This window comes from Mytilus edulis, chromosome 3, assembly GCF_963676685.1.
Source record: "Mytilus edulis chromosome 3, xbMytEdul2.2, whole genome shotgun sequence".
NCBI lineage: Eukaryota > Metazoa > Mollusca > Bivalvia > Mytilida > Mytilidae > Mytilus > Mytilus edulis.
In genome coordinates this window covers 26,746,917-26,772,277 of record NC_092346.1, presented here as the reverse complement: position 1 = coordinate 26,772,277, position 25,361 = coordinate 26,746,917, and the positions used below count along the sequence as shown (strand labels likewise).

The 25,361-nt window shown below is 32.7% G+C and overlaps 3 protein-coding genes across 3 annotated transcripts; all 3 read left to right on the top strand.

Moving 5' to 3' along the window:
- The first annotated feature begins 224 nt into the window (after positions 1 to 224).
- Positions 225 to 3,527, top strand: LOC139515132 (uncharacterized). Its single transcript, XM_071304693.1, has one exon. The coding sequence runs from the start codon at positions 225 to 227 to the stop codon at positions 3,525 to 3,527; it is 3,303 nt and encodes a 1,100-aa protein (XP_071160794.1).
- A 123-nt stretch (positions 3,528 to 3,650) lies between these two features.
- On the top strand, positions 3,651 to 5,578 carry LOC139516111 (uncharacterized). The gene has a single exon (XM_071305964.1). The coding sequence runs from the start codon at positions 3,651 to 3,653 to the stop codon at positions 5,232 to 5,234; it is 1,584 nt and encodes a 527-aa protein (XP_071162065.1). The 3' UTR covers positions 5,235 to 5,578.
- Positions 5,579 to 15,367: 9,789 nt separating this feature from the next.
- Positions 15,368 to 16,615, top strand: LOC139515131 (uncharacterized). The gene has a single exon (XM_071304692.1). It carries the CDS (start codon positions 15,368 to 15,370, stop codon positions 16,613 to 16,615), a length of 1,248 nt encoding a protein of 415 aa, XP_071160793.1.
- Positions 16,616 to 25,361: the final 8,746 nt, after the last annotated feature.

Genomic DNA, 25,361 nt, shown 5'->3' with positions numbered 1-25,361 from the left:
GGAACGAAATGGCATTGCGCCACCTGTAATATGGTATTTTCAAGAAGAGACAACTTCCAACGTCATAAGCGAAACCATGATAAACAAACAGTCCAAAATGGTGGTGGTGTTACTACGACTAGTGCAGAAACAAATGAAAAGACGATCCATGCAACTTCAAAGCGCTCAATGGAACCGTTGAAACACATACGATCGATGCAAACGGTTTGAATAAATTTGATCCAATGTCTTTCCTGAAAAGCAAGTATGATGATGTTAAAGATGTCATCAAGCGTAAAATTAAAGAAAGAGGTGGATTGAAGTGGTATCTATCCATGAAGGTTAAAATGAGCAGACGAAAAGAAGATGCTATAGAAACTGCAGAGCCGCATTTCCGGGGAAAATGCCAGACCAGTTTAAAGTTGGAGGATATCGATGCCGGATTAAAGGAATCTATCAAAAAGATGTATACGTCTTTCATTGAATACCAGAGACAAGGGAGCAATTGGACGGTGGATAAAGTGGTAGATCTTACCATACACATGGCACGGTACAGACCCTTGAAAGGCTCAAGTTATATTCCACTTCCAATTAAACTCAGATCAAAACATGCCATTATCAATGTAAAAAACAAAGACAGCAAATGTTTTATGTGGTCGGTTTTAGCAGCATTGAACCCAGCAAAACGTGATGCAGAAAGAGTTTGGAAATACAAGGAATACACTTCAAGTTTAAAGTTTGATACCATCATGTTTCCTGTGAAATTAGCCGACATACCAAAGTTTGAAATGCAGAATGAAATATCTATCAACGTGTTTGGGTTAAACAAAGGCGAAGTATTCCCTATACATATTTCAAAATATCGTTTTGAACAACATGTTAATCTACTTATGATATCAGATAGCAAAAAATCACATTTCTGCTGGATTAAGGATCTCAATAGATTATTGGGGGACCAGCATAGCCATCGCGCACGACATTTTCACTGTCCATACTGCTTACACGGATTTACCAAAGAAAAACTTTTAAACGGTCATTTACCAAACTGCCAGACCCACGGACCCCAAACAATTGAACTACCCACTGGAGACAATAAGTGGTTACAGTATAAAGACATTCGTAAACAGCTAAAGGTACCATATATCATATATGCAGATTTTGAATGTCTTCAAAAACCAATCCTGGATAACAACGAGAATGACTCAAAGACGAAAAAGACTACAAAACACATACCATGTGGCTTTGCTTATAAAGTGGTAGGTCTGACACCTGAAACATCAAATGAACCAGTAGTTTATCGGGGTGCTGATGCTGCTGATAAATTTGTGGAGTGTATGGTACAAGAACAAGATAATATTGAACAGAAATTTAAGCATTGCGAACCCATGATTATGACTGGGAGTGATTGGCAATCCTTTAAGAAGGCAACCCTGTGTCACATATGTAAAAAGGAACTAGCAGACATTAGAGTTCGAGATCATTGTCACGTGACTGGAAAATTTAGAGGGGCAGCTGATAACGACTGTAACATCAACTATAAGTTAACAGGTCGGATTACAGTTGTTTTTCACAATCTGAGAGGATATGATAGTCATTCAATTATGCAAGCTATTGGAAAAGTTGAAGGAAAGCAGCTTAATTGTATCGCTAATAATATGGAAAAGTATATTTCTTTTTCATTAGGATGTATGGATTTTATAGACTCGCTCCAGTTTATGTCTTCCTCATTACAAAAGCTAGTGGAAAACCTTGCAAAAGAAGGTTCGAGTAAATTTAAACACATGACAAGCCACTTTGGAGAAGAACAGATAAAGCTACTTCTGCGAAAACAGGTATACCCATATGAGTATTTTGATTCTGAGGCAAAGTTTGTGGAAACTCAACTACCACCGATTGAAGATTTTTACAGTACACTTTCGGGAGAAGGTATAACCACACTGGACTATGCACATGCACAACACGTATGGCAATTGTTTAACATGCAGAATCTCGGACAGTATCACGATTTATACGTTCTATCAGATGTCCTTGCATTAGCTGACGTCTTTGAAAATTTCAGGGAGATCTGCCTCAACTACTATGGACTGGATGCTGCACATTTTTATACATCTCCCGGTTTAGCCTGGCAGGCTGCCTTGAAAATGACAGGTGTCAAGCTGGAATTACTAACTGACATAGACATGCATTTGTTTATAGAGAAAGGATTAAGAGGAGGGGTATCAATGATATCCCATCGTTATGCCAAAGCTAACAATAAACATGTACCAAACTACGATCCAAATCAACCCATTAATCACGTGATGTACCTAGATGCCAACAACCTATACGGATGGGCCATGTCACAAGCGCTTCCAGTTGAAGGTTTCAGATGGCTAAACGATTCTGAAATTGAGAACCTAAACATAAGTGACGTTGAAGATGACAGTAAAAATGGTTTTATATTAGAAGTTGACTTAGAATATCCTAGGGAACTACACGACGACCACAACGAATATCCATTAGCTCCAGAAAAATTAAAAGTTACAAATGATATGTTATCGCCCTATGCAGAAAAGCTAATGGACGATTTAAACTTAAGAGGAACATCGACAGAAAAATTGATACTAAATTTACATCCACTTATAAAACTCTACTTATCACTTGGAATGAGACTTACACAGATTCATAGAGTCATGACATTTGAACAACGACCCTGGTTAAAGACATATATTGATTTCAATACAGAGAAGAGAAAGCTTGCACATAATGAGTTCGAGAAGGATTTTTTTAAACTCATGAATAATGCAGTCTTTGGAAAGACGATGGAAAATTTAAGGAAGAGAACAGATATAAAACTTTTGAATGACCAATCAAAGGCCAGAAAATTAATCAGCAAACCAACATTTCATGCCTTCAAAATATTCAACGACGACTTGGTTGCTGTTCACATGTTGAAACAACGATTATACTTAAACAGACCCATCTACGTGGGATTCACTATACTCGATTTGTCAAAGACACTTATGTACGATTTCCATTATAATTACATGAAGGATAAATATGGATATAGAGCAACACTCTTGTTTACGGACACCGACTCGCTATGCTACAGCATCAACACTGATGATATATATCAAGATATGTTGGAAGACAGAGACTTGTTTGATACGTCAGAGTATAACCCCGAACATCGGCTTTATAGCACTTTAAATAAAAAGGTGTTAGGAAAGATGAAGGACGAAACACATGGTATTCCCATACAAGAATTTGTTGGTCTTAAGTCAAAGATGTACTCATTGATATATGAGGAGAATAAAACACTCTGCGAAAAGAAGACAGCGAAGGGTATAAAGAAGAGTGTGATTAAACATGACAAAAGACATGAACATTATAAACAATGTTTGTTCAATAAAGAGATCCACATGTCTACTATGACACAGATCCGTTCATATGACCATACGTTATATAATATATCAATCAACAAACTGGGCTTATCCCCTTATGATGATAAAAGATACTTACTAGATGATGGGATACAAAGTTTGGCCTATGGACATTGGAGAATATAATAAGGATGAAAATCAATATTTTAATCACTCTACGTCTATCATTTGAAGGAAGCGGACGTGTTTAGAGAACTCTATATAAATATTTGTCCCGTGTGTAAGATAGGATTTTCAAGAAAACATAATATGTTGCGACATCATAGAAATAAACATGGAATTAGTCAATCATATCTACAGAGCAAAGATGTATATCCACAGTCGATTCTGTCGTCTCCGCCTCCTCCTCCGCCTCCGCAAAAGGAAGGTAGCATGCCTCCGCCTCCACAAAAGGAAGGTAGCAGGCCTCCTCCTCTACCGCCGCCTACTCCGCCTCCACCTCCACCTCCGCAGAAGGGAAATAGCTCACAGCCGCCACATAATGTGATATTACATCATCCGTTCACTATGATGCTTGCTGGACCTACTGGTTCAGGTAAGACGTCTTGGATGAAAACATTATTGGAGAGAGCACGAACTATGATTACACCATCACCAGGGAGGATAATATGGTGTTATAAACGATGGCAGCCATTATTTAGTGAAATGCAACAGACCATTAAAAACATTTTGTTTGTTCAAGGTTTACCTGAAAATTTGAACGATGACTCCTTCATAGACTCTAGATTTCCAAGTTTAATCATTCTAGACGATTTAATGAGAGACGTCACCAATAGTAAGGATGTGTGTGAATTATTTGTCGAGGGAAGTCATCATCGAAACCTAAGTGTAGCCTGTATAATGCAGAATGCGTTCTCGAAGGGAAAGGAAAGTCGAACCATGAGCATCAATAGCCAATATATAGTCCTATTTAAAAACCCACGTGATCAAGTTGGACCAGCCATATTTGCTAGACAGATGTATCCTAATAATCCAAAGAAATTTATGAACAAGTACAGAGAGGGAACACAGCGGCCATATGGGAGCCTATTCATTGATCTGAAACAGAATACACCGGAAGACGACAGACTAAAAATTAATATATTCGAAAACAAGAACTTGATAGGTGGAGGTGTGACTGAAGAGTATATAAGCAGAAAAGAACCAAATCCACCTCAATTTGAAGAATTATTTCAAAGTGAACAGACCTATTTACCAGACGAGAGAGAAATCATGCCTTCATGTGATGATTGCGGTGTAGTCTTTGAAAGCGTCTCTGATTTAGCTAGACACATGAATAGGTGGTGCCCAGAAGATAATGATTTAAAAAGAAAAAGGGGGGATGAGGATGAAGACATACCATCGAAGAAGTCTCGTGTAAACGAAATTGATATTGAAGATGGGGAGGATACGGTTTTTATAAAATTAGCCGGACTTGCTAGAGAGGCAAATGAAGATTTATGGAAAGAAAAACTTGATAAATACATCGATGGTAACATGAGTGAAGACCGTGCCAGACGTAAGGCCAATCGGAAACTAAAAGACGAGGATATAGATCAGTTTTTGTCCAGATATAGCAGTTTGGTGCAGTATCTGCTACAGTTACAAAATGGTAAAATGCACGGCAAAGTCATGAATAAGATCACAGAGCTAGTTAACGATGACATGGATTACGAGAAAGCCATCAAAGTAGCTATTAGGAAATATAAACCTCAGTTGGAAATTTATCTAGATGAAGTAATTGACAAAGAGACTAACAATAGTTATGAAAGCGAAGATAGTAACGGTGATGATGACGAGGAAGAGGAAGGAGAGGAGGATGAAGATGAGGAGGATGTTGATGATGAAAGCTAAACTATACTTTCCACATATCGAAACAAGCAATATCATGTGAAATGGTTACATTGGTCAAAGAAATTCAACTCTTGGATTAAAGCTCGCGATATTTGAGAGAGTTAACTATCCCAGAAAGACTAACTTCAAGTCTCGACAGTTTACACCCCTGCACGAAAGAAAGCATACTGTTGGCCCTTTCGTGAGGTTAGAGATACTGTTGAGTGGTAGACGATTCTCTTATCCTTTTATCTCGATGTATAAAATAGTTATATATAATTTTGTTATATTGTAAAGGCACCATGTGGATGGCTCTCCGACCCATGTTTGTCTGAATTGACGGGGATATTAAATATTATACATACTAATATTGTTATTTTTATTACTAGTGTGGTACAAAGAAGCCGAAACGTTAAAAAAAAAAAAAAAAAAAAAAAAAAAAGGAATACAATCATTCAAAAGGAGAATCAAAGTGGATAATTCCTTGCTCATATTTACATGAGCAAAACCTTGAATCGATACACACACACACACACACACACATACACACACATACCTGAAAAATGATAAACATCTGCACTTTATTCAATGAAAACAATTTATTTATGTCATAATACCTGAAAATGACGTCAAAAATATTAGCCTCACATCGGGAGGCTACCTCTCAAGAGGCTACATTTTCCATATAGGGTTAACATTAGACAAAAGTCGCCAGAACCCCCACTTCCCCCACTACTAAGTTTGTACGCTGAGGTTGAAAAGAAATGAAATATCTAAGAATTTTACTTTTTTAGCAAATGTACGTATATCCAATGTTTATACATAGAGAGAGCATTATGCGTTTAGTAAGACAAAACAATATAAAAAAAAAATACATACTTACCGGGCTTCGAAAGAGCTTCAGACCTAACTGGTAATATTGTACATGTAAAATGATGTACCTGTGTATTTTAGCTAGATATAGATTACAGTAGACTTTAAAAGTGTATTTTATCTTGAATGCGGCCTACTATGTATTCTTTATATTTATCGACTTGCATAACCATAATTATACCGAGACTAGTACGATGTACTACTTGTTCATGTTGTTATCATTAGATTGTCGAACTAGATTTATAATTTATGATTCAATATTAACTGTCTGCACCTACTGTTGTAACAACACAGACAGGTAAACTGTAAGCGGTTTGTATAAAAAGTAGTCAAAGGGTATATTTCATAAGGAGGCAATTCAAATTAAAAGATCTTAAATTCATGATAACAATTTAATAAAATTGATAATGGAAAACCAGATCAAGCTAGCGAACAATAAGCCAGCAAACAATATTTTTTTTTAAGTCAGACATCTAATTCAAAAATTCCTTTTAGCTAATCCTTTCTCTTTTTAGTGTTCTCTGATAAAAGGATGGGTTTGCTGTCTATAATAATGAAACAATTAATAACAATAGTTCACAAGTTAAACTACATGTAGCTTAAAAAAATATTGTATTAAATACACGAATAACTTATTAACTTTGTCTGAGTTAAAATGGAATTGCATTTCGTCTTCCAACTGGAAATTATTGTCATCAGATTGAAAAGGACGTTTCGTGTTATTGCAGGTCTTCGGTTTTTAGGCATGATCATGTTGGCGCGTTTTCTTATTGTTCGCTGGCTTATTGTTCGTTAGCTTGATGCATCTTATTGTTCGCTGGCTTATTGTTCGCTTGCTTGATGCATCTTATTGTTCGCTGGCTTATTGTTCGCTAGCTTGAGTCTGGTTAATGGAAATGGAGAATGTGTCAAAGAGACAACTAACTGATCAAAGAGCAGAAAACAGCCGAAGTCAACCAATGGGTCTTTAACACAGCGAGAAAACTCGCACCGGAAGGCGGGTTACAGCTGACCCCTACACAATGTGTACCAGTTCAACATGTATTTAACATATGAAGCATAGTACTACCCCTTAGTTTTTTCACTCAATAAAAGTAAAAGCAAATTTAATTTATAAATGCTTTACAACCAAAAAAAATAAATCGTTGTTATCTGGGACTATTATACTAGGGACTATTATACTAGTATAATAGTCCCTGTTGTTATCAACTGAGAATGTTCATACACATTTTACATGTTTTATGATCTTGAATATTTTTGAGACCCCTTACACAGAAAATATGACTCAAACTGTATTCAAATACAATTAAAATAAATCTAACATTAAAGATGATATTAGTTGTAACCGGTGTATATAAATAAACCACAGTTACTTTTCTGCCACATAAAATGGTGCAGAAAATGCCGATACTAAGGAAGGAATACGACAGCTGTTTTCCATTCGTTCCGTTTGCTGATAAAGTCTAACGTTTGATTTTGTCAGTTTTAATGGACTTCCACTTTTTGAATTTACCTTGGAGTTCCGTATTTTTGTTAATATCTTTTTCCGGAGTGTATTGAATGGTACGACAGAACTTTTCTCTAATCGGTCCGGCACATCTAATCCAATTGACATACTGCAATTGCCGGTTCTTCAATAGTCAACACCGCTAAAGTTTCAATTTCAAAATTATTTTTCCCTTCTGAATGCGCATATGATGCATCAAATTAATACCATGTAAATTGTATTGCAACTGATTTGGTCGATGTCACTGCTGGTGGAGTGGAAGTTCACGGGGGTCATTGTGCCCTGCCCAGTATCAAATACTTTATACGAGCAACAATAATGAGAATTATCTTTTATTAATTTCCATATCGTGCATGAAATGACAGTAGGCTTCATGGACTATCATTTTAATTTAAATGTATCCAAATTCCGACTGCAGTAATACTGTTGCGTAATTTTTTAATTTTTTGTTGTCGTCATGCATTAATATCTCATGTATCTTGAATTCCAATATAATGTGTTTTTTAAGCCAAAAAGGAATTTAACATTTCTATCTTATGTTCTATTCGACTGAAATCTGTTTAAAATGCGATTTTAATGTTGTAACATCGATTGTTATAATAGCACTGCATAATTGCTAGATTTGATAGATTTTATTCTACAGATCAATTGCAGTTTTACTGCTGCAGTAACATACTTGGAAAGTAAAAAGAACTGTTCAAACTTAATTTACAAATAACGTGAAATATAACGCGACGGGAAATTAAACGAAATCAATTAATTAAATTATTAAACGAGCTTGAATTGTGCATACTGCAAATGTTGTTACACATTTGGAATGAACAGGAATATTATATTTTTGTGTTTATTGTGAAAATATTCGGACGTCGTATCAGGTAATTCTTGGTATGCTTAAATACTATTTTGTTTCATCATTTAGATCGTTGAAACTAATAAATTATTCAAAGAAATGATCTATATTTGTGCTAGGGGGCGATTTATCAAACATTTTAAGCATCTATTGCTCTAAAAAAGGACGAATATTCAAAAGAATGATTAAATGTAAAACATTTTTACTACCTTAGTTTTTGTCCTGCGATTTTTCATTTTTGAAAAAGCAATTTTCTTCGTAAAACTGGATCTTTATTTTAGGGTAGAAGAAACTAGGAATTTTAAAACATTTCAATGTCTGCTTAAAATATTCTAACCTAAACTTTTTTCTATGAAATTCGAAAGCGAGAAACTAAAAGAACTAAGTTTACAAACTACAGTTTATTCTATGCCGTATGACGAATCGGTATAACAGCTATCTTTGCATATGGTTATATTCGATGGTATACAATTGAAAGCAATTATCAACTATATCAAAAGCTCTTACTTTTGTCTAAAAGGACTGAACTTTCATAAATATCCTCAGCAACTCCGATATTGCTCAATATTCTCGAAAATAGACTTCTTGTAAAATATTTGAACCTTTTTTTTTGTCATGCATATTTTGATAGCGTTAAAAATCGTTTTCCTCATAATATGAAAATCAAAAGACATATTTTTCTCGAAAAAAATTCTAATGTTTCAAATACTTGTATCGTAAAGGAAAACACACGGAGCTATCTTTTTATTATATGATTTTTTGAATTGTACAAAATCTATTGATGAAGATGTTATTAATGAAATATTGTTTTTGAATATCGGCAGCAGGCACACTTCATATATTTATATTCACTCTTTCCAATCCATGTTATGCATGTTATGACCGGAGAAACTGTTTTTAACATTTCATTTCAGATGTCAGTAAAATTTATAACTTGATGGTGTTGAATGAAGAAACAAATACAAATATGAAAGACTACTGGGAGTCTGGTTTTAGTGACAATGGTCCAACTGGCGATAACCGTTTAAGCTCAGTTTATGATGTTTTAGCTCATGGGAATTTCAGAAGTGCCCTAGTTGATGACTGGTTTCTGGAGCCATCACATGAGGTAATTGATACCAGACTATGGAACGCCAAAACTGTCTTGTTATGACCATTTTCAATATATGATGTGCATTTACCTTTATATGATGTGCACTTGTCATTATATGATGTGCAAATGCCTTTATATGACGTGCAAATATGCTTATATTATGTGCAAGTATCTTTATATGATGTCCAAACATCTTTATATTATGTCCAAATATACTTATATGATGTGCATAAATACTTATATGATGTGCAAATGTACTTATATGATGTGCAAACATACTTATATGATGTGCAAACATTCTTATATAATGTGCAAATGTACTTATATTAAGTGCAAATATACTTATATGATGTGCAAACATCCTTATATGATGTGCATTTTCCATTATATTACATTATTGTATGTGCAAACATCTTTATATGATGTGGTTGTGTCATTATATTATATGCATGTAATCTTATATCATGTGGTTCGGTTAACTTCATTATACAGTGGCGGATCCAGAGGGGGGTTCCGGGGGCTGGACTCCCTTTTATTTTGACGATCAATGCATTTGAATGGGGACATATAGTTGGAACCCCCCCTTTTAAAAATGGCTGTCATCTGTCATTTATGGAAACTAATTCACCACTTTCTGAGACATTCATTTTTATTTCACCATCAGACATGGAGCTACATTTGTAACTAACGGAAAACTCTCAAATTAAAGAAATTTGACATGATATACTGAAACTTTCTTATAATCAATGAAACGACTGCTTTTCTTAGATATGTGATTTTTCATGGTCAAACTTTTTCATTGTTAACGGACATTTTGATTTTTAAAGAAATCAACATTCAAAATTTAGAACTTCATGAACATGTACAGGAAACGGAATTATTGCACATCTATGCACTACTTAAAATTGTACTTCGATCTGTTGCGTCCTTAAAATGTTCTGACCGTCCTAAGATTTAATGTACGGAAATTTTTCAATGTAGATATTATATACTGCTTGCACTGTGAATATTTATGGGATTCAACACTGTAATAGTTTTTCTTTCGTCTGATACAGAGTACCCCATGTCTTTTCTTTTTCATACCTATCTGTTTATTATGTCCCCGGGATTATGTCAATCATTCATTGTTGCAATACCGACATGCTTGTACTTTGTTACAGAAAAAAACTGAAATAAATTTCCTTCAAATCGAAGTAAAAAATACAAATGTGCCCTTTAACATTTGAAATGTTGAAGACAAATTTGCTCTATATCTTAAGTTATTGACGAATATTTGAAATTTAAACCTCTATAAGATTTGATGTACGGCATTTCATTTTATCATTGGTAATGATCCATATCTGACAGAGAAGAAATATTCATAATTCTCAGAAAGTTTTCATAAATATTGTTAGATACCACTAATCGTTTCAACAATCAAGACAACAGAGACAAACAGGGAAAAAAATATGAAAATCACGAAAAAGATATGACTTAAGTGTTAGCATGTTCAGGGAGACGGCACTCAATTTACAAAAAAATAATTGATGTTTAAGGAACTGTAGAGGTCTCCACAGGTTTTCAACAAGGGTAAAATTCAAAACCTTGAATATGAAAGCCTCGAAATCCATGATACTTTTTCTGTGCGGTAGTTATATCTGCAAAATCCAATCATGTACACGACATATAATACATGTATATTCATACATGTATATTTGTATATTGGGAATTTATTTTTGTTTCCAAACAGATTTATAAGGTTATGTATAAGTGCCTTCGTTCACTGCACAACTGTAAATTGTCTTCCTAAAGACCAGCAAAAATAAATGGCACAAGTTCACGTAGTCATAAAAAAAAGTCGTATAATTTACGTTATCGAACAAAAAATCAGAAATACGGAATTCAATATTATATGTGAATGGTTAGGAAATCCGTTTCCCCTACATGTTTTAAAAGTCAAAGAAAAATGTTTTCCCGGATACAAACGTTTTAAGAACCAGCTTTGTGTAACCTATAGACAAATTCGACTGGATATAAGGAAGTTAATATGTTTACTCTGATTTGAAATTATCTTTTAGAACTTTTTTTAGTAATTGAGAACCTATGTTGTTTATGGGTAATAGGTGAAATGTTGCATGATCCCTCAAAATGACAGCAAGCGCAGTTTTCCGGACGATTTTCATTTGTACACTGCTAAAAACTGTTAGGTCCTGGCCATGGTATATTTTGGAGAAATATTTTTTTAATGATTTTTACTAAAAAAAATATTCTCTGTGTGTGCCATTGCAAGAAATAGTTTTGCCCGTTATTTTGTCATATCAAAAAAATTCTCAACAAAAGTTTCCCGTTTAAACTGTACTAGAAAAAAAGTTTGGCATGTGAAACGGACGAAGACATATTCTAACAGAAATACAAATACCAGTCCTCCTTTTTGTGTATACATATGAGAAAACATTTCAAAGTTATTGATTGAATTCCAATCCAACACACATACGGTACACATTGTAGTCCGAAAAAAAAGAACTTCATTCCTATCAAACACTATTTAATTGTTTATCAGTTTATTTCTTTTAGTTTTGGGTAAAATTGTAAAGGAAATAATACTATCAAGACGTCCTTCCATAAATCTTTTTTTTTCTGTTCTGACTTTGAAGAAATGACTACTTTTCGCCCAATCGAAATGGTGCATGGACATATATTGTTTCATATTATTAGAATTATTTTCAATATTATCGGTATTAAACTTGATTATCGACACATGAAAGTTTGTCAGCATTGTTAATCTTTTTAACGTTAAAGTACCAATAGTTCGGTCACTACTCAATGAAGTTTGTCGATAACGTAGCTAATTTTGACGGTAAAGAAACATCAATTCGATCACTTCTCTGTTACGGGCTGTAAATCCACAGTATCCCAAGAACCTTCTGGTTAAGAAGTTGTCTTATCAATAAACTGATTTTAAATATCTTAGGGAAGAATACTTCTCTAAAAAGATTCGAGATCATTCCAAACCTAGTTTATTGATGTTGCTCCAAGTCGCAGTTGGAAAAAAAAAGTCATATGTTCATAATTCTAACGGATTCTGAGGAGTTGCGATTACATGCAAAAATTAAAATTGAGAACATGATCTAGACCTCAATTTAATGTCTGTATATTAAGTACTCATATCAAATCAAATATATCCGATCATTCGAGGTAGTAATAATGATTTTGAAAACAACATGAATGCTATATGTTTAACGGTTTCTGAGGAGAGGCGATAAATGAAAAATAGTTTAAAGGGGAGGTGACTTCCATATTGAAAAGCCATGAGTTGCAAAAGAGCATATATAATAGTATGTACAGCATATCTAATAGACATGTATGACATCATACAACAACGGTGGAAGAAAAAGAACAAAAACCTGCATATTAACAAAATCAAAATGTTCTCCCACAGAAAAGTAAAATAAAAACTTTATATCGATAAAACATTGTTATAAATATTTGGACTTCGCCTAAATTGTCTTCCGATAATGCCTTGATATTTTTATTAAAAAAATTACTCGACATTTTTTTGATAAAATAAAAAAAAAAAATTGTCATTGTACAAGTGTCGCGCTTTCAAGATAACCTTTGATATCAGTTAAAACTTTTTTCACATTGCCTCATTACAATCCCTTCTTAAAAGTAATATTCTGAAAGTCAGGTGTGTCTTCTGCCTTTATATCAGCATCATTTGTTTATACTACTTAAAATTATTGTCAGATTTGTTGAACGTGTAAAATTCAGTTCAACAACCCGACCCTCCAAAATAAAAATATAAACATTTCTATTTAATATGTAATTTTTCAAATTGAACACAAACAGTAACAGACAAAATATAAGAAAAGAGATTTTTGTGGAGTTATGTATCTTTAAAACATTAAATGTTTTTCGTCTGCACATTTTTATTAGTCATGTTAAAAGAACAAATGCTACGCGAACATTACACTTTTCTAATGATGTCAATTTTAGTTGTTACAATATCAACATGCATCGTTAAAATATAATAATAATGGTATGAGTGCCAATTAGACAACTTTCCATCCAAGTAACAATAAATAAAAGTAAACCATTATAGGTCAAGGTACAGCCTTCAACACGTAGCCTTGGCTCACGCTGAACAGCAAGCTATAAAGGGCCTCAACAATTACTAATGTAAAACCATTCAAACGGGAAAACCAACGGTCTTATCTATATAAAAACGAGAAACGAGAAATATGTATGAACTACATAAACAGACGATAATCACTGTACATCAAGTTCCTCTTTAAGATACAACAGTATTTGCACCTACCGAATATCAATTAGTTTTTTTTTTCTCTAGGTAATGTTTATGTACCTTTTTGAAGTTGTAATACTAAATATATAGAAATTTTATAGAAAATCCAGAATCTTTCGTTTTCTTTTCTAATATTTGACAATTCGGTAATACATATATAGAGGATTAATGCGTGCAATAATAGTTTTACGAATGATTTTATTAAAACAAGTTTTTAAGTACTAGTAAAACGTACAAACTTGAATCTGTTCAAATACACCTTCAAGGATGCGCACATCTTTGGTGACTCAGCACAAGATTTTGATGTTACTTTTAAGGTAGTAAATGACTTTTTGTTAAGAAAAATTAACGGTACCACATAGTATGAGAAACTATCTGTTTTACTAATCAGCGTTTAGAAAATAAAATCTATAAATCAGGAATATATTTTAATAAAATTATTTTGTATGTTAATAGATTATCTCAAATATTGACTCGATAAATTAAAGTAGACAGTTAAATTTAAATTTAAATGGTCGTTTTAATCATTAACCCGTAAAACTAGGCTCCAAATGTTAATATAATTCATTTTATGTTTTGGAGATAAAACAAAGCCTCTCTCTTGAGAAACTCGAAATTCTGTTTCCACAAATAACTATTTGGAGCATTATATAGGAGTAAAAAATCAGAATTGGAAATAAATAAAAATGGTGGTTGATTGAAAAAGATACACCCACTCAATATCAAAAGTTTAACCAACTACTATAACATAAAAATTTCCCGCCAGGGCGTCATTTTTGCTTATTCTGCGATAATGTCAACTATTCCTCATGCACATACTCATAGTTTTTGGTAGAAAATAACATAATGGATGTGATGTGCAATTTATCCACTGTAACACAAACTCACCTCTGTTCAAAGGGTAATGCATTAAAAACACGAAAATACCCAACTGCAAAGCATCCACTTTTTAAGTGTTTTGTATTTACAACTATGGTTCTAAAAACCTCAATAATATCTAAACAAACAATAGATAGGTATTGTCGATCATTGCACTCATATTTCAATCATTTTATTTGTCAATAAATACTAAATTTTAGACAGAACACAGACAACAGCATCGTCATCAAGTAGCGACGTCTGTTCACTTTGCCAAGATGATAATGTTTCAAGCCAGGCAGTTACAAGGTGCACAGAATGTGAGGTTTTCCTTTGTCAAGAATGTGATAAACATCATAGGAAGGCACCATTGTCTAAACACCACAAACCAATATCTACAGAAGACTTTAACAAACTGCCTGTGTTCATGAAAAAAATAAGTAGCCAGTGCAAAGACCATAACATGAGGTTTGAACTTTACTGTCCCTTCCATGCATGTCCCTGCTGTGTCCATTGTGTATATAAACACCAGAAGTGCCAAGACATCAAACCATTGTCAGATATCCTTTCACAGATAAAATCATCTGCATCTGTACTACTTTGTGAAAATGAATTAAACGATATGAATGAAATCTTTGAAGTGATTTTGAATTATTTGAAACAAAGAATAGATAAAAACCATATTAAAAAAATGGATGGCATAGAAAAAAGTCATGCAATGAGAAGGGCAATAGATGATTACCTAAATGAATTAGAAGAAAACATTCTTGTTGACTTAGTAACGAAGCACTCGACACTGGAATCAAATATGAACACTCTTCTAAAACACATTGATCATCAATCAAATAAGATATGCAACCTTCAAGAAAAGTTATCTAAAATGACCAAATATGCTACCGAGTTACAAATGTACGTAGGTTTGAGGGAAATGGAGAAAGCAACTTCTGAAGTGAAAATGTACAAAATGTACATAGAAGATTTAAAGAGTGGCTGCAACCTGAATGAGCACACCTTAGAAATTGAAATATCGTTTCATCTTGAATCAATGTCAGAGGTTATTAAATCATTCGGAGAAATAAATATCACTGCTAGGTGTTTTTCGATTCAAGTTAAGACTGGAAGGAAAGACCAAGCACAAGATTTAGTTTCAACTGCTCCTGGAATTGAACAAATTCAACCACTATTGGTGAGAACACTTACAGAGGAAATTGGACCTATAAATGTATTTGCGTGTCACATATTACCTGATAGTAATTTTATAATCCTTGATAATCATAAAAAACAGCTATTGCTTTTCAGTCATGATGGTATCTTCATAAAGACTGTGGTTACATTCAATGAATTTACAGGGGATTTATGCTTAGTTGAAAACAATACCGTAGCTGTCACATTCGAATCAAATGTGAAAAACCAGACAGCGCTGGTGGACATGGAAAAGAATGAAATTAGTAAGACAATTGAAATAAGTCATGACTGCTTGGGAGTAACTTGTGATTTCCAAATGTTGGTCATCAGCGGTGTTGGTTCCAAAAAAAGTACTATGGTAAATTTAAAAGATATGTCTCAAAATATCTTAGAAGGAGTATGGGGAAATCGCATTTTGCTTTACAAAGACAAGATTTATTGCATTGACAGCAAACAGCACAAAGTAAATTGCTACGAAAGGACGGGGGAACATATATGGACATTTATGGACAATGAAATCAACAATCCGTGTGGACTTGCATTGGACATTAATGGCTTTGTTTATATTGCTTCTTCTGGGAAAAGTACAATAGTAGTCGTGTCACCAGATGCTACAACAAGTAAGACAATACGACAAGAAGCTGAAGGAATGATTAAACCTATCGGAATTGATATACACAGAAACACGGGAATGATGATTGTTCCATGCCAAATAAGGGAGGACAAACCACGTATCTTACTTTTTAGAATTTGAAATATTTTGTGAACAATCTTGAGAATTATAAAATTATAAAAAAAAAGTTGAAATAAAAAAAAGATGCATTCCTTAAATTGTACAGCAAGTTATAACTTTATTACCATAATATTGAGAATGGTAATGGGGAAGGTGTCAAAGAGACAACAACCCGACCATAGTGCAGACAACAGCCGAAAATTTGACCTTGACCAGTCAGTTTGACTGTCAAGGTTACAATTTGACTGGTCAAGGGAAAATTTAAACTTGACCAGTCAATTTGACTGGTCTAGGTCTAGGTTTACTTTGTGGAGGTTTTGACTTTAATCAAAACATCAGACTTTGTCTGAGGAAATTTGTTTCAAAAACTAAATAAAGTTTAGTTCAAAATATGAAAAATCTTATTGCTTTTTTTTGTATTTGATGTACAATATATTTCATTTGTATTTTAGATTTTATGTTTGAAAATTTTTAATATATCTATTTGTATGGCCTTATTATTACCGATAAAAGGTGTTTTATAAACGGAGATCAACATTAATATCAGCAAGTGATTAAATTCAAAATAAACATTATTTGATATTAGTTATCAAAGGTACCAGGATTACGATTTAATACGCCAGACGCGCGTTTTGTCTACATAAGACTCATTAGTGACGCTCAGATCAAAATAGTTACAAAGCCAAACAAGTACAAAGTTGAAGAGCATTAAAAATGTCAAAAAGTTGTGTACCCTTATGATCATTCAAAATTATCAATGATTGTATCATTTCTTGCTAGAAAATGGTGAATTGTTTTTTGTTTTTATTTTTTTAGTTTCCAAGTACCTTCGTTTAACTTAGATTGATCTTGAAAATTAGCATATTTTTGACAAAGTATTAAGGTGTCCCCGACGCTCTTTTACTGTGTTCTTTAATTCACCCTTTTAACTTTTGTTATTCGACAGCCTTGGTGAGTTTTTTGTAGACGAAACGCTCGCTCGTCTGGCATACACAATTTTAGTCCTGGTATCCAGTATCTGTGATTAGCCTTTTAAAACAACGCGGACCAGTTAGCGTACGCGTGTCCTTATGTATATCATTTTGTCTGTTTAATATGTATTGACATAATATGAGCTTCTTCGGTAAAATGTTTAGTTTATTTTGACATCTTTATTCTATCTGTTTTCTTTTTATAGGTTTTTTAGTTTATGTCAATATTATTATTTATTCCATTATTTAGATGATTTACCCTATTTGTTTCCAGAACATTCATATAGTCTTCCTTTAGTGTGACACATCTATTACAACAGTCTAGCTTTACATCCCTTATTTCTATTTTCAATCTGAAACCATGCATAGTAAATTCTAATAGCGTATGTCCTATCTTACCTACGCCAGGTAAACTGTCTAGTATTTTATTTTTAATTCACCAAATTACAATAAAATTACATGATTTCATAAGCCCTTCTAAACTTATTTATCAAGATTTTATTTAAATTTAAGTTCGAGCAGTAACCAAATGTTAAAATCACATTCTAGGACGCCTTCTACATCCATATTTATGAAAACACGATTTTATTGCTCCTCCGTCTTTTAATTTGTGTGTGGTGTGCAAGATTTTAACAATTGTGTAATTTAAATATCAATTTTTCAACTCTTCGTTTTAAGTCTTTATGTTCATATAAAAAAGAAGATGTTGTATGATTACCACCAGAGACTTAATGACACAGAAACTGACCTCTATAGGTCACTGTATGGCCTTCAACAATGAGCAAAGCTAATAATCATATGAAGGGTACCTAAACGACAAGAAAACTAACAGTCTAATTAATGTACAAAAGAAATGAACAAAAAACAAATATGTTACAAGGCTTAACTCATCAGATGGATACATATAGAAATAGAACTAACAAAAACATATGTTTTGAATTTGGTTATATTGTTTGTCCAAATGCTTGTCCGATCTCTTCTTAAAAAGATTTTCACCAAATTCTATATTTAATTTGAATTTCATTTCTATTGTAAAATGTTTTTTTTATGATTTTATTTTTGTTGATTTGAACAGGTTATACTTTTACCAAATTTAATTCGTGTATTTTCATTTCACAAATAAATGTACAGCAAGTAAATGACGTGGCAGTAAAAAATTAAAAAAAAAAAGATAATTATCCACAAGTTACCGTGTTGCTACCAAAATAAAATCCTATTTCGAAAGTTTTGGTGATTTCTTATAAACAACATGCCAACAGGCATTACTTTCGTGAAATAAATGAGGTTTCATTGTAGTAAATTATAATTTTTACAGTAAGACCTTGTCTTATTGGATGGAATATGAATCATTTGATTCTATCATGTTTTTTTTCTTAAAAAAACTGCATTCAATTCAGTTGCTATCCATTCGTTTGATGAGTTTGAGCTTTTGATTTTGCCATTTGATAAGGGACTTTCCGTTTTGAGTTTTTCTCAGGAGTTCAGTATTTTTGTGATTTTACTTTTTTCATTATCAATATTAGTTATCTTCCCCATCCACTGTAAACCATTAACCGTTGACGTTTAACAGGAAGTAAACATAACTCTCGGTAAATGCCGTGTGTCTTAAATATAAGTCCTTTCAAGTTTTATCGATATCCCTAACGTGGCTATAATTGATTTCAGCAATAATTTGATTTAAAATGAAACCACGGTACACTAAAGTCTCTATTTGACGATGATATTAAAATAATATTATTAAGATGATATTAAGATATTAAAATTATTTGCAAGCAAATTTTTGATAAATGAACGATTTTCGAATATATGTAATATTTTTGAAATCTGCTGTTGCATTCCCTTCTATATACACCACTGATGATTTGACGGTGAATATATTAAGTGTGTTATGTTCTTATTAATAAAAATATAGATTTTTATAAGTTTTTGTTTCTTGATGTGTAATTGTAAAGTTGAGGTAATCCCGTCGAAAGTTTTTCGAATGACACAAAACTTAATGAATATATGTGTGACATAATGTGTCACAGATGTCAACTGATTTATTTCTTATTTTTCCTCATATTGTGACATGACCGAATTTGTGTTTATCAAGATCAACATGATGACGACCACTAGTAGAACAGAATCCTTAAACTATTCATTGCCCGAGACCTAGATTTAACGGATTCAAGGCAATTTTGCATGGTCACACATGCAACGATGTTCATTGATGTCTAAAAAGGAATAGACCGTGTGCTTTTGTTCTTGTTTATGAATCCAAGTTTCATGAAATGTTGTAAAATAAGATTCAGAATACCTTCAATATTATTAGTTTTGGTCGGAATGAACCAGCTGAAAAAGTTGTGTTTAATAGACCGTGTGCCTTTGTTCTTGTTTATGAATCCTAGGCTTTTATTTTTATGACCCACCTACGATAGTAGAGGGGCATTATGTTTTCTGGTCTGTGCATCCTTCCGTCTGTTCGGCCGTCCGTTCGTCCCACTTCAGGTTAAAGTTTTTGGTCAAGGTAGTTTTTGATGAAGCTGAAGTCAAAAAATTAAATTAAACTTTTGACCCCATTTTCATGGTCCACTGAACATAGAAATTAAAAGTGCGAGTTTCAGGTTAAAGTTTTTGATCAAGGTAGTTTTTGATGAAGCTGAAGTCCAATCAACTTGTAAATTTTAATCCTGGTACCTTTGATAACTATTAGTAGACATGTTCCCTATGATATGATCTTTCTCATTTTAAAACCAAATTAGACTTTTGACCCCATTTTCATGGTCCACTGAACATAGAAATTAAAAGTGTGAGTTTCAGGTTCAAGTTTTTGGTCAAGGTAGTTTTCAATGAAGTTAAAGTCCAATCAACTTGAAACTTAGTACACATGTTCCTTTTTGGTTGATCTTTTTACTTTTAATGCCAAATTCGATTGTTTACCCAATTTCACGGTCCATTGAACATGGAAAATAATAATGCGAGTGGGGCATCCGTGTACTTTGGACACATTCTTGTTTTAAAATACGCTAGACTCGCTTTTCGACTATATAAGACTAATCAGTGACGCTCAGATCAAAATAGTCAAAGCCAAAACAAGTACAAAGTTGAAGAGCATTGAGGACCCAAAATTTCAAATCAGATTCAGAATATTTCAATATTTCATATTTTGTCGGAATTTACCAAAAAATAGCTGTGTTTTTTTCAATACCTTCTCAAACAACAACACACACATAAACATAATGATAGCACAAAATCATATTTGATCATCAAAACTACTTCACAACAAAATCATTAAAATAAACAACTAGCGTTGCTGATATACTAACTACAGCGCATGAATCAAAATGTCGACAGCGAAACATGGATAGATGGGCGATTTAGTACAGCGGCAACTATTACATCATATTGCTAATTCATTATCAAAATTACCTCACAACTTAATCATGAAATATAGAAAACACAGCTCTGCTTATCTATTAAAACTGATGGCATGCATTAAAGGCCGACAGTTAAACATGAAAAGACGGGCGATTAGCGTGCAGAGGCAACTAGTACATCATATTGCGAAAAGTGGGTATTTTACAAACCGTATTGATCAATAGTAAAAGTAAGTGTATGTACATATGCATATGGTATAATTACCAATGAGACAATTCTCCACAGGAGACCATATGACACAGAAATTAACAACTATAGGTCATCAAACTGCTTTGAACAATGATCAAAGCCCATATCTCAAAGACAGCTACAAAAGACCCCGAAATGACTAATGTGAGACAATTCAAATGAGAAAACCAATGAAAAATAGATGAAGTACAGGCTCCTGACGTGGGACAGGAACATACAGAATGTGGCGGGGTTAAACTAGTTTGTAGGCGTAAAGCCTCCCCTAACCTTGGGACATTAGCGTAACAGTATAACATAAGAAAATCTATATTAATCAGTTGAGAAATGCTTAACTCATTAGATGGATACAAAAAGAATTACATCTAAAAAAAAATACTGATTATACGTGGACGGGTACTTGTGCAGCTCAGCAACAAAAAGACACTAAGTACAGATCTAAAAGTACTCATAATTTCTGACAGCTATTTCGAAGCCAATAACAACTAATAAAAAAGCATGCATATAAGACTTAATTATCAATCAGTACACATCCAACATCCTATGGATTTTATGTAATGACGTCATAAATAATCACTGAAAAACATGATTATGAGCAATATTACAATGTATGTATAATTTTGCGGGAGATATTTCTTTGATTCTAGCCGGAACACCACCTCTAAGAGAAGACAGTATTCCAGCACTGTAATAACCTTGACCTGTTTATTTTGTTACGTTTACGTAACGGTCGTCATTCCGTCTGAGTGATTCAATGATAGCTTCAGTTATTTTTTCGCCCGATATTCTGTGTAATTGCACAAAATTCTTTATTTCAAATGATAAGTTTGATGATATAAAGCGTAGACTTGGCGAACAAATTTTTTCTTGGCAAAATCTGTTGTTTCGTCCTCTATCACGGTAAACACCAAGCCTTTCGGTTAGTTTATTTCTTATGTTCTAGCCGATGATTTCAATGAACTCATTTTGAATTGTTTTCGTGTATGTCTAGTATTTTGCTTGAATTTTGTAAATGATAACGTAGAATATCATTTGACTTTACAGGTTATCAAAGACAAAATTGCCTTTGCTTCGCTTGTATTATCATCGCGATACCCTCGCAGATAAATGTTTAATTTACGATAAAGAAATTATTTTCAATATGTTTTGTAATATTTTGCGATTATTTTGGATTCTTTGTTGTGGAATTTCAATATTGTCTGCAAAATGTTTCAAATGATTTTCAATTTTGCCAGTAGCTTTTGCCAACTTCCCGAATGGACGAGTTTTAAAAACCGATTGTTAAGTTTAAAATCCTTTTGCGGAAATAGAATACAATATTTGCATAAACCTAATGCTTTGTCAAACTGTCACCTAATCACGGGTACTGTATTTACCACGATCTTTGAAACGATGAAAAGTAAAAAAAACTCCAAGGAAATTCAAAACGGTATGTCTATTATCAAATGGCAAAATCAAAAGCTGAAACACATCAAACTAATGGAAAACAACTGTCATATTCCTGATTGGTAAATCCATTTTATTTTGTGAAAAATTGTAGATTTAACCTGTGTAGATAGCTTGTATGACAGTCGTATGAAATTCTATTATACTAACAACAATGGTTGAAAAAACAAGCATACATAACATCGTCATATTATCTTCGTCACTATCAAAACAAAATATATATCAACAAAGAAAAAACTCACAAAATTGCATAACGACAAAATTAAAGTACTAAAGAAAGACAAGAACACAAAAAAAAAAAAGCGGGATGTTTGCAGCAGTATTTGCAGCCCATATTTAGAATGATTGCGTATTTGAACTCTTCAGGATTCAAACTAATTATAGTTAATAGTTATAGTTATAGTCGGCCTTGACAATCTAGACATAGCTGTAAGTAATTTTTCAACGATTTTACAAACTAAGTTTGTTATCATTATCATTTAAAGACAATATTAAAGTTTTTGAAGACTGAGTTGTCGTTCAAAGCTCAGAATTATAATCATCAAATTTATTATCTGAAATTTTTACAACCTGATTATCAGCTTTTTTGTTAACATATTTCATTTCTTCATTTCTCATAAATCAAAAAAAGTCCAAAGCAAATGCTGCCCTAAACAGTTCTGTCTAATAAATTGAATCACAAACATGGTGAAGAATTAATAAGCAGTTATAATACATCAACACTAAAAATATTTCTTGAATCAACTCTTTTATCCAGACGCTGTATACGTTTTAACATTTTTGCCAAAATGAATGATTTGCTATTATCATTCCAATTAATCATTTTCAACTTATAATTAACGCCTGAAAGATACATTTTTGCAGTGGCGTAGGAATAACCATTTTTGAACGATATGCAACGTAATTTGTTTTATGCCTTTTTGTGTTTCTTTGTTACATGCTTATTTGTTTTTATATTGATTAAGATTATATAACACAGACGTTACGCATGATATTGCGTCTCAATTGGTAACGTCAAAATTTGCAATTTTATGCCGATTGTTGAGGATGTTTTTTGTTTCGCTGACAATTGTGTTTTTGGCATATCAATACCGACACTTCTTAATGTTTGGTTGTACTTGATATGCATGAAATAGTTCCCACTGGGAGTAAATAAAACAACAAACAACACAATATACGTATTTTGGTAATGCATACGTCAATATAAAAAGAAGATACGTTATGAGTGTCAATGAGACAACTCTCTAGCAGCGACCAATTGACAAAAAACGTAATAAAATGCAATGTTCCTATTTAAATTAAAAGGAAGATGATATGCAGCAAATCAATATTTTCAATAAATAACGTCGCAATTGAGAATTTACATGTAAAAAGCGGCGAATTTCGACATTGGAATTCTTCCAAGACATTTGCCAGAAGCCGTTGCATTTTAATATGTGGTGTGAGTGCTGCGACAACTCGATTTTGATATTGTCTATCTTTTGTCAGCACTATTTATGAAAACGAAATTTTATATTATCTTATATTTTAAAAACATATCAATTTTGATAACATACCATTTTCCTAAATCTGACCATAGTGAAGACTATTTATTTTGGTAAAAAAATAGCTTTGGTCGCATATTCAGTATATTGTAATACTTTATATATGAATCATACCATTCATGCAAATTTTCGAGGATTTTACACTGTATATTTGTTGATTTTTTCGGAATAGTACTTACCTGTCTAGTTTATGGATATAAATTTTATATAGATAAACTGATATGATTTTATAGAAATGCTGTTTATTAGTGTGAACTGGTTGATTTCACGGTATTGACGCAATAACGTGCGTAACGTCACAATGTTGACTGATTTACCGCTATTTTTGACATTTTAACCTATTAATATGTCTGTTTGTTTTGTTCACACATCATTGTCAATATAACGGATTTTATGCGACTGTAATATTAGTGCGAGGTTTAACTAGCTTTAAAACCAGGTTTAATCCATCATTTTCTTCATAAGGAAATGCATTTAACAAATTATTAAGATGACAGTTGTTTCCATTCGTTTGAAGTGTTTGTGCTTTTGATTTTGTCATTTCATTAGGAACTTTCTGTTTTAATTTTCCTCGCCGTTCAGTATATTGTGATTTGACATTTTATTCTTAAAAAACATAAGTCTATGAATTTTGGAATTGTTGTTCAAACAATGGTAATGGATGTCCTTTAATGCCAAATTCAACAAAAAATGTAAAATTTGCAATATGTTTCAACATTGTTTTCCACAGAAATTGAAAACATTGAATAATTTCTCTTGAATAAATTTATTGAAAGTGTTAGAAATATAGTATTGGTTCGTTATTCACATCCAAGTTATTTAGTTATGTAAACCTGCAGATTTTGATGTTTTCTTAACATTTATTTATATGATATGAAAACAAAACAATAATAATGACATTGTGGTGCCTAATTTGTGCTTCAGTAACAACATGATTTTTAATATTGTAAACATTGTCTTTTAAGAAATTGTCATGAAAGTTAAGTTCAAACAACAACCTCAGAAAAGTTGACCATTTTGCTATAACTTTTAAGTCCCTTTTGGTCATACAGCAGCTTACGTTTGTGAGTATTTATTTTAGGCTGGCTTTCAAAGCATTCCTATCGAAATCTATAGTGTAGTTGGTAAATATATACTTGAAAAAAAGTGTTTTGATACAATTACTTTGTATAAGTATAAGTCATATCATTGCCTCGTTTGTCA

Bases quoted from the DNA above. Each gene is read 5' to 3' on its own strand.
- LOC139515132 (XM_071304693.1), top strand. From the start codon at position 225: ATGTCTTTCCTGAAAAGCAAGTATGATGATGTTAAAGATGTCATCAAG.
- LOC139516111 (XM_071305964.1), top strand. From the start codon at position 3,651: ATGTTGCGACATCATAGAAATAAACATGGAATTAGTCAATCATATCTA.
- LOC139515131 (XM_071304692.1), top strand. From the start codon at position 15,368: ATGGATGGCATAGAAAAAAGTCATGCAATGAGAAGGGCAATAGATGAT.